This window comes from Herpailurus yagouaroundi, unplaced genomic scaffold (genome assembly GCF_014898765.1).
Source record: "Herpailurus yagouaroundi ecotype Mexico unplaced genomic scaffold, PumYag 28, whole genome shotgun sequence".
NCBI lineage: Eukaryota > Metazoa > Chordata > Mammalia > Carnivora > Felidae > Herpailurus > Herpailurus yagouaroundi.
Window position 1 is genome coordinate 122,932,185 of NW_024412376.1, and position 10,842 is coordinate 122,943,026.

The 10,842-nt window shown below is 35.4% G+C and overlaps 1 protein-coding gene across 1 annotated transcript in view; it reads right to left on the minus strand.

Moving 5' to 3' along the window:
* Window positions 1-1,912: 1,912 nt before the first annotated feature.
* Window positions 1,913-10,842, minus strand: part of ARL9 (ARF like GTPase 9) — a 19,020-nt gene continuing 10,090 nt past the window's right edge. Inside the window, exon 4 of the mRNA XM_040482855.1 lies at window positions 1,913-2,436. Coding sequence (XP_040338789.1) covers window positions 2,257-2,436 — 180 coding nt within the window. The 3' untranslated portion in view covers window positions 1,913-2,256. The remainder of the gene's footprint in view (window positions 2,437-10,842) is intronic.

Here is a 10,842-nt window from a genome sequence, read left to right on the forward strand (position 1 = left end):
GCAGTTTAAAAATGATATGCCTATTTGTAGGTTTTGTTTTCTTGCTGTTTTTTTGTGTGTGTGTGTGTTTTTGCATTTATGTTCTTTGAGCTTCTGGGATCTGTGGTTTGTTGTCTAACATTAATTCAGGAAATCCTCACGGTCATTATTGTTTCAAATGTTTCTCCTTTTTTTTTTTCTCCTTCTGGTACTCCCATTACATGCATTTTACATCTTCTATAGTTTTCCTACAGTACCTGGATATTCTGTTTTTTTTTCTTTGTCTTTTTTTTTTCTTTTCATTTTTGGAGGTTTCTACTGAAATATCCTCAAATTCAAGAGATTCTTTGCTCAGCTGTGTCTAGTCTACTTATAAGCTCTTCAAAGACATTCTTCATTTCAGTTACAGTAGTTGTTTTTGTTTTAATCTCTAGGATTTCTCGTTGGTTCTTAAAATTTTCATCTCTGCTTATGTAGCCAATCTGATTTTGTATGCTATTAGTACTCTTAGCACATTAATCACATTAATCATAATTGTTTTAAATTCCTGTTCTGATAATCTCAACATCTCTGCCATATCTGAGTGTGGTTCTGATGCTGAATATGGTTGATGTCTCTTCTATATTTTTTGCCTTATAGTATGTCTTGTAATTTTTCCTTGATATGCAGGCATAATGAATTAAGTAAAAGAAACTGCTATAAACAGACCTTTAATGATGTGGTGGTGAGTTGGGGGCGGGGGGAGGAGAAGTGTTCTATAGTCCTATGATTGGTCTCAGTCTTTTAGTGAGCCTGTACCTCTGGACTGTGAATTTCACGTGTGTCTTTGTTTTTTTCTTTGTTTATGTGGGACAAGATGGCTAGAATGGGCTGGAGTTGAGTATTTCTCTTCCTGAGGTTAGGGTTTGATAATACTCCAGAGGTTAGGGTCTGGTTAACTAGTTTCCCTTGAGGGCAGGCCTTATTCATAAAAATAGAGTGTTTTGGTACATTTTAAAGTGGTTCCTTTTTCCCTCCGCTGGAAGCACTGGGAGATTTTTCTCTGATATTTGCTGTGGGAATCTCATCAGGCTCCTGGAGATAAATGTCACAAAATTGTAGGGACCCCACTATGACTGGATACCCTGAATTTTTAACTCTCAGTCCATCTGAGCCTCCAGCAATTTGTCAGTTATAGTTCTGGTTTTCCTACCCTGGCACTGGTTCTCACAGGTAGTTTCCACTCATGAGTCTCTGCTCCAATAAATTATTATTCTCTGTATTTTCATACCAGTTTCTCCAATCTCAAGGGCAGCAATTTGCCCTGTATCCTCATTTCTCTAATGGATCCTAGAAGAGTTTTTGATTTGTCAGTGTGTTTAGCTTTTCACTCATTGTTAGAATGGAATGGTGGCTTCTGAGCTTCTTACATGCTGACTGGAAACTGAAATCTTTTTGTTTGTTAAATCAAGACAAGACACTATAGTCAAAAGTTGGGTTTTTATCATGTTTGTAGGTAAACAGAGTTATTGCAAAATATTTCTGGTGAAGAAAGCTTACCTATATATAAAAGCAAAACGTCAAGTATTTAAAAATCAAATTCTGGGGCACCTGGGTGTCCAACTCTTGGTTTCAGCTCAGGTCATGATCTCACAGTTTGTGAGATGGAGTCCGATGTCAGGTTCTGCACTGACAGCATGCAGAACCTGCTTGGGATTCTCTCTCTCAAAATGAATAAATAAACTTAAAAAATAATAAAATAGAAATAAAATCTTCACAGTGTTCATCATCTAGTATATCAGGCTTCTAAAAGAGAAGCATTTCCTAAATCTTTCTGAATGTTGTTAATTTATATTTCCATGTAATTTGATAGTGCTTACTTTTCTTACTGCCCTATCCTGACATTTCTTTCCTTACAGTGTTAAATTAATCTACTTAAAAAAAGACACCTAGATTTTTCCTTGAAAAGAGGAAGTTTATTAAAATATTTTCATATAAATCTCATGTCATTGAAAAACCACAAATGGTTTGAATGCTCACTAATGTTCACTTTAATTTTGTTGAGGAAAAATCCAAATCCCCCAAATATATTATTTTACCAATATTTTTAAAGTTCAAAATCTAAACACAGAGACACTCTTAATCAATTAACATTATCTTTGTATATATGTCACACACTGAGAAAATAGAAAGTGGCTTATTTTTTACTCGACAGTGGAAACCTGTGGCTTCAAACCTGTCACTTAACACTCCTTGGTGACATTTAGATTGAGAGCTGCACAGTGGACCCAGGCTCGGTCACTGCATATCTGCAGCCAGGTGTGCAATCAAGTCTTTGGCATCTTGCATGACGGAGGGTATTTCTGAGCCATTTTCAGTCACTTGTGTTCCAAACAAGAACATCTTCCTGTCATTTCCCACCTCAGACAATGCCAAAGCTTCATGGATATCTGTAATACGATAGGCTGTTTCAAGATCCTTCATCCCGAATAGAAAAAGGAAAGGAAAAAACTAGTTATTTTGCAATCCTTTTGGATAGAAAAATGTATTACTCTCATTGCTCTCAATGATCCCACCTCCATTTTAATGTGGAGGATATTGTGACCCCATTATTATGACTTCAGTGGTTGTCCGAATATAAAGATTTTAATCAGCATTATACCAGCAATGGGGTGCCTGCCTGGCTTAGTTGGTAGAGCATGCAACTCTTGATCTTGGGGTCATGAGTTCAAGCCCCACACTGGATATAGCGATTACTTAAAAAAGAAAGAAAGGAAAAAAAAGAAAAGAAAAGAAAAGAAAAGAAAAGAAAAGAAAAGAAAAGAAAAGAAAAAACAGGTAGCAGGATTATACCAGTATTTATGAGCTATCATCAAAAAAAATTTTTGGAATGAAGTTAAGCCTTTATAACATCTTAATCAGTTTTCTAAGCACTGCAGTCAATCTGCTTTTTTTTGTTTTTTTTTCCATTTCTTTTTTATTTGCCCAAAATTAAATTCAATAGGATGAATTATTTTATTTTTTTTATTGAGGTATAGTTGACACACAATGTTACACTAGTTTTAGGTGTACAACATAGTAATTTGACAGCTCAACGTGTTATTCAATGCTCAGCACAAGTGTAGCTACCATCTGTCACCATACAATGCTATTACAATACCATTAATTACATTCCCTGTGCTGTATCTTTCATCGCTGTGACTTATTTATTCTGTAACTGAAAACCTGTACCTCCTATTCCCCTTCATTCCTTTTTGCCCATCTCCTTGTATTTATGGGTCTATTTCTGCTTTTTGTATTTGATCTTTTGTTGCTATATTCTGCATGTAAGTGAAATCATATGGTATTCTTTCTCTGTCTGACTCATTTCACTTAGCATAATGCCCTCTAGGTCATCCCTATTGTCACAAATGGCAAGATCTCATTCTTTTTTTATGGTAATATTCCAAAATATGTATGTATATACTACATCTTCTTTACTTGTTTACCTACAGATGGACACTTAGGTTGCTTCCATATCTTGATTATTGTAAATAATGCTGCAATAAACATAGGAGTGCATATACCTTTTCAAATTGGTGTTTTAGTTTTATTTCTTATTATTTATTTTTCAAACTTTTATTTACATTCTAGTTAGTTAACATATAGTGTAATATTGGTTTCAGGAGTACAATTTAGTGATTTATCACTTATATATATAACACCCAGTGCTCATCATAACAAGTGTCCTCCTTAATACCCATCACCCATTTAAGTGTTTAAGTTCTCTTTGGGTAAACACTCATAGTGGAATCACTGGATCATATGGTATTTCTGTGTTTAATTTTTTGATAACCTGGACCTGCCATACTGTTTCCACAGTGCTCTCACCAATTTATTTTCCTGCCAACAGTGCACAAGGGTCCTTTTTTCTCCACACCCTGACCAACACTTATTATTTCTTACAGTTTTGGTTCTAGTCATTCTGCCAGATGTGAGATGATATCTCAATGTGATTTTGATTTGTATTCCCTTGATTATGAGTGATGTTGAGCATATTTTCATGGGTCTGTTGGCTAATTGTATGTCTTCTTCAGAGAAATGTCGGTTCATGTCTTTTGCCTATGTTTTCATTGCATTATTTGTTTTTTGTGTGTGTTGAATTGTGTAAGTTCTTTATATATTTTGCATATAAAGTCCTCATCAAATATATCATTTGCAAATACCTTTTCCCAATCAGTATTTACCTTTTCATTTTGTTGATGGATTCCTTTGCTGTGTTGATGGGTTCTTTTTTATTCTGGTGTAGTCCCAATAGTTTATTTTGGCTTTTGTTTGCCTTGCCTCAGGAGACATATCTAGAAAAATGTTTCTGGTAGTATCTGGCTGGAATTTATTACATTTCTAAATGTTGGTCACCCCAATATAGTGCCTGCCTGAAACCAGAATTCATTTAGTTTTAGACCCCGCAGTGACTTTTTAAACAGTGTTAATGGATCCAGTAACATGTGGACAATGTCTTAAGTTAATAAATTCACTGACAGAATTGGAGAGGAAGAATATATATGAGGAGAGTGTTGGATAAAAAGGGGAGCTCTTTGTAATGATAAAAGCACATCAGGGATAGGGCTCAGTCAGTAGAGCATGCAACTCTTGATCTTGGGGTCATAAGTTTGAGCCCCCACGTTGGACATAGAGTTTACTTAAAAAAAATAATAAATAAAATAAAAGTCACCATATGTTAAAAACAAAAAGCACATCAGGGATAAACCCCAGGTTTATTCCATACTTGCATAACTGTGCATTAATAGAATAGAGGCCATCACTCAAAAAGTAAAAATAGTAAGATGACTTTTTAAAAATCCTTATATAATAACTTGAACCAATGAGTCATCTAAAAGCATAGACTACTTTGGCAAAGGAATATCAACAAAGATGCCTTAAACTAAACCAAAGATGCCTTAATATCCAAAACTTAACTCAAATATCCAAATCTTTCATTACTAAGCCCCAGTAAAAGTTATAAATTTGACTGTTTAAAAATGGCTCTGTTTATTCAATTTGACGAAGATAAGAGATACAAACCACAAAGGAAAGCATTGATAAAATAGACTATTTGAAATGGAAAACTATACAGGTGAGAAAAATATATGCAAAATGCAAACAGATGTAGGGAGCTCAGTGGCTCCATCAAGGGTAATAATATTCACATTATGGGGATCCCAAAAGAACAGAGAGAAGAGGGGACAGAAAACTTATTCAAAGAAATAATAGCTGAAAACCTCCTTAATCTAGGCAAGAAAACAGATATTCAGATCCAAGAGGCACAGAGATCCCTCAGTGAAATCAACCCAAGGAGGTCCACATCAAGAAACATAGTAATAAATATGGCAAAAAGTAGTGGTAAAGAGAGAATTTTAAAAGCAGCAAGAAAGAGGTGCCTAGGTGGCTCAGTTGGTTGAATGTCTGACTGTTGATTTCAGCTCGGGTCATGATCTCATGGTTCATGTGTTTGAACCCTGCAATGGACTTTGCGCTGACAGTGTGGAGCCTGCTTGGGATTCTCTGTTTCCCTCTCTCTCTGCCCCTCCCCTGCTTACATGCTCTCTCTCTCTCCTCTCTCTCTCATAAACAAATAAACATTAAGAAAAAATAAAAGCAGCAGAAGAAAAGAAGACAGTTACATACAAGGAAATCCCATAAGGCTATCAGATTTTTCTGCAGAAACTTTGCAGGCCAGAAGGGAGCGGCATGATATATTCAAAGGGCTAAAAGGAAAAAAATCTGCAGCCAAGAATATTCTATCCAGCAAGGCTACCATTTAGAATAGGAGAGATAAAGAGTTTCTCCGATAAAAAAAGCTAAAACAGTTCATGACCACTGAACCAGTCCTACAAGAAATGTTAAAGGGGACTCTATTTAAGTGAAAAGACTGTAAGTAACAGTAAGAAAAGTAGGAAGCACAAAAGCAATACAAATAAGTATATATGTAAAAATCAGTCAAGGAATAAAAAAAATAAAAGGATGTAAAGTATGGTACCATATACCTAAAATGTGGGGAGAAGAGTAAAGAATGGTTTCAAACTGAAGTGACCATCAACTTATTATACAGAATGCTATATGTAGGTATTATATATAACATAATGGTAACCACAAATCAAAAATCAATAATAGATATGCAAAAATTAAAGAAAAAGAAATGCAAATATATCACTAAAGAAAGCCAGCAAACTGTGAGAGAAAAGAACAACAGAGGAAAGGATCAGAGAAGAGCTACAAAAACAACCCCAAAACAAGTAACAAAATGGTAATAAATACAAACCTATTAATAATTAGCATGAACTAAATGCTCTGATCAAAAGACACAGAGTGATGGAATAGATTAAAAAACAAGACCCATATATATATACTGGCTACAAGAGATTCATTTCAGGGGTGCCTGGCTGGCTCTGTCAGTAGAGCACATGACTCTTGATTTTGGGGTCATGAGTTCAAGCCCCACATTGGATGTAGAGCTTACTTTAAAAATTTTTAAAAGAGGCTCATTTTAGACCTAAAGACACATGCATACTGAAAAGTGAAGGGATGGAGAAATATTTATCATGCATATGGATGTCAAAAGAAAGCTGAGGTAGCAATACTTACATCTACTTACTGTAGACTTCATAAAGAATTTTTTTAAGTTTATTTATTTAGTTTGAAAGAGAGAGAGTGGGGAGGGGCAGAGAGAGAGGGGAGAGAGAGAATCCCAAGCATGCTCTGCGTTGTCAGTGTGGAGCCCAAACCGTGGCTTGAACTCAAAAACCGTGAGATCATAACCTGAGCCAAAATCAAAAGTTGGATGCTTAACTGACTGAACCACACAGATGTCCAAAGACTGTAACAAGAGACAAAGAAGGACATGACATAATAATAAAGGGGACAATCCAACAAGAAGATATAACAATTGTAAATATTTATGCACCCAACATGAAATACCCAAATACATAAAACAGTCAATAACAAACATAAAGGAAATAATCAGTAGTAATATAATAATAAGGGGACTTTAACACCCCACTTACATCAATGGACAGATGATCCAAATAGAAAAGCAACAAGGAAACACTGGCTTTGAATGACACACTAGACTAGATGGATTTAACAGATATATTCAGAAAATTCCATCCTAAAACAGCAGAATACACATCCTTTTCAAGTGCACATGGAAATTCTCCAGAACAGATTACATATCAACCCACAAAACAAATCTCAACAAATACAAAAAGACTGAACTTAAACCATGCATCTTTTCTGACCACAACACTATGAAACTAGAAATGAACCATAAGAAAAAAACTGGAAAGAGCACAAATACATGGAGGATAAATAACATGCTAATAAACAATGAACAGGTCAACCAAGGAATAAAAATTACATGGAGAAAAATGAAAACAAAACTGCAATGGTCCAAAATCTTTGGGATACAACAAAAGTGGTTTTAAGAGGGAAGTTTATAGTAATACAAGTCTACCTCAAGAAGCAAGAAAATTCCCAGATAAACAACTTAACAATATACCTAAAAGAGCTACACAAAGAAGATGAAACAAAACCTCAAACCAGCAGAAGGAAGGAAGTAATAAAGATTAGAGCAGAAATAAATGATATAGAAACTAAAAAAAAAAAAAAAAAAAAAAACCCAACAGAACATATCAATGAAACTAGGAGCTGATTTTTTGAAAAGATCGACAAAATTGATAAACCTCTAGCTGGGTTCATCAAAAAATAAAAAATAAATAGAGAGAGAGAGAGAGAGAGAGCACTCAAAGGAGCAAAATCAGAAACAAAAAAGGAAAAATATCAACCAATACCACAGAAATACAAATGATTATAAAAGAATATAATTAAAAATTGTATGCCAACAAATTGGACAACCTACAAGAAATGGATAAATTCCTAGAAACATATAACCTCCCAAAACTGAATCCGAAAGAAAAATAAAGTTTGAACAGACCAATTTCCAGCAATTAAAATCAAATCAATAATCAAAAAACTCCCAACAAACAAAAGTCCAGGACTAGAAGTCTTTGCAGGTGAATTCTACCACACATTTAAAGAAGAGTTAATATCTGTTTTTCTTGAACTATTTCAGAAAATAGAAGAGGAAGAAAAACTTCCAAATTCATTCTATAAGGCCAGCATTACCCAACACCAAAACCAGAGCAAGACACCACAAAAAAGGAGAACTACAAGCCAATATCTCTGATGAACATAGATGCAAAAATCTGTAACAAAATATTAGCAAACCGAATCCAATAATATATTAAAAAAATTATTCACCATAATCAAGTAGGATTTATTCCTGGGATGCAAGAGTGGTTCAATATTTGCAAATCAATCAATGTGATACATCACAGCAATAAGAGAAAGGATAAAAACCATGTAATCATTTCAGTAGATGCAGAAAAAGCAGTGGACAAAGTGCAACATCCATTCATGATAACCCCCGCTCCCTCCACAAAGTAGTTTTAGAGAGAACATACCTCAACATAATAAAGGCCATATAATCATATGAAAAGCCCACAGCTAACATCATACTCAATGGGAAAAAACTGAGAGCTTCTCCCTTAAGGTCAGGAATAAGACAAGGATGGGGCACCTAGATGGCTCAGTCAGTTAAACATCTGACTTGGGCTCAGGTCATGATCTCAGGATTTGCGAATTTGAGTGCCACTTCGGGTGAGCATGAGCCCCCCATCAGGTAAGCTTGAGTCCCGATTCGGGTGAACTTGAGCCCCAGTTTGGGTGAGCACAAGCCCCGCTTCAGGTGAACCCTGCTTCTCTCTCTCTCTCTCTCCCTCTCTCTCTCTCTGCTCCGTGCTCACTTGTGCCCCCCCCCCCAAACAAACAAATAAATAAATAAATCTTGGGGGAAAAAAGGAAGAAGACAGGGATGTTCATTCTATAGTACTGGAAGTCCTAGCCACAGCAATCATCCAGGAAAAAGAAATAAAAGGCATCCAAATTGGTAAGGAAGAAGTAAAGCTTTCACTGTTTGCAGATGACATGATACTATACATAGAAAACCCAAAAGACTCCACCAAAAAACTGCTAGAACTGATAAATGAGTTCAGTAAAGTCACAGGATACAAAGTCAATGTACAGAAATCTGTTGCATTTCTTAGACACTAATAATGAAGCAGCAGAAAGAGAAATTAAGGAAACAATTCCATTTACAATTGCACCAAAAATAATAAAATACCTGGGAATAAACCTAACCAAGGAGGTAAAAGACCAGTATGCTGAAAACTATAAAACATTGGGGCACCTGGGTGGCTCAGTCAGTTAAGCGTCCAACTTCAGCTCAGGTCATGATCTCACAGTCCGTGAGTTTGAGCCCTGCGTCAGGCTCTGTGCTGACAGCTCAGAACCTGGAGCCTGCTTCGGATTCTGTGTCTCCCTCTCTCTCTGCCCTTCCCCTGTTCATGCTCTGTCTCTCTCTATCTCAAAAATAAATAAAAACATTAAAAAAAATTTTTTTTAAAAAGAAGACTATAAAACATTGATGAAAGAAACTGAAGACAACACAATGAAATGGAAGGACATCCCATGCTCATGTATTAGAAGAACACATATTGTTAAAATATCTATACTACTCAAAGCAATCTACACATTTAATGCAATCCCTATCATATACCACCAGCATTTTTCACAGAGCTAGACAAGACAATCCTAAAATGTGTATGTAACCACAAAAGACCCCATATAGCCAAAGCCATCTTGAAAAAGAAAAACCAAAGTAGAGGCAGCACAATTCCAGACATCAAGTTATACTACAAAACTGTAGTAATCAAAACAGTATGGTACTGGCACAAAAACAGAGATCAATAGAACAGAGTTAGAAAACCCAGAAATAAACTCACAATTATATGGTTAATCCATCTAAGACAAAAAAGGCAAGGATATGCAATGGGAAAAAGTGTCTTCAACAAATGGTGTTGGGAAAACTGGACAGCAACATGCAAAAGAATGAAACTGGACCATTTTCTTAAACAACACACAAAAACAAACTCAAAATGGATTAAGGACCTAAATGTGAGACCTGAAACCATAAAAATCCTAGAAGAGAGCACAGGCAATAATATCTCTGACATTGGCTGTAGCAACATCTTTCTAGATATTTCTGCTGAGGCAAGGGAAACAAAAGCAAAAATAAACTGTTGGGATTACATGAAAATAAAAAGCTTCTGCACAGCAAAACAAACAAACAAACAAACAAACAAAACAAACCAAAAACCAAAAAACTGAACAAAAAACAAAAATTCCCTGAAAGCTAAAAACAAACGAAAACTAAAAAAAAACTAAACAAGCAACAAAAATAAAAGACAACCTACTGAATGGGAGAAGTAACATATCTGATACAGGGTTAGTATCCAAAATATATTAAAAAAAACTTATGCAACTCAACACCAAGAAAAACAAATAATACAATTAAAAAATGGGCAGAACACGTGAACAGACATTTCTCCAAAGAAGACATACATATGGCCAAAAGACACATGAAAAGATGCTCAACACTACTCACCATCAGGCAAATGCAAATCAAAACCACAATATTACCTCACACCTGTCAGAATGGCTAAAATCAAAACCACAAGAAATAACAAGTGTTAGCGAAGATGTGGAGAAAAAGGAACCCTCATGCACTGTTGGTGGGGATGCAAACTGGTGCAGCCACTGTAGAAAATAGTATGGAGGTTCCTCAAAAGAATAAAAATAGAACTACCCCGGCACGTCTAGCTGGCTCAGTCAGTAGAGCATGCGACTCTTGATCTCAAGGTCGAGAGTTTGGTCCCCACACTGGGTATAGAGTTTACTTACAAAAAAAAAAAAAAAAAAAAAAAAAAAAAAAAAAAAAAAAAAAAA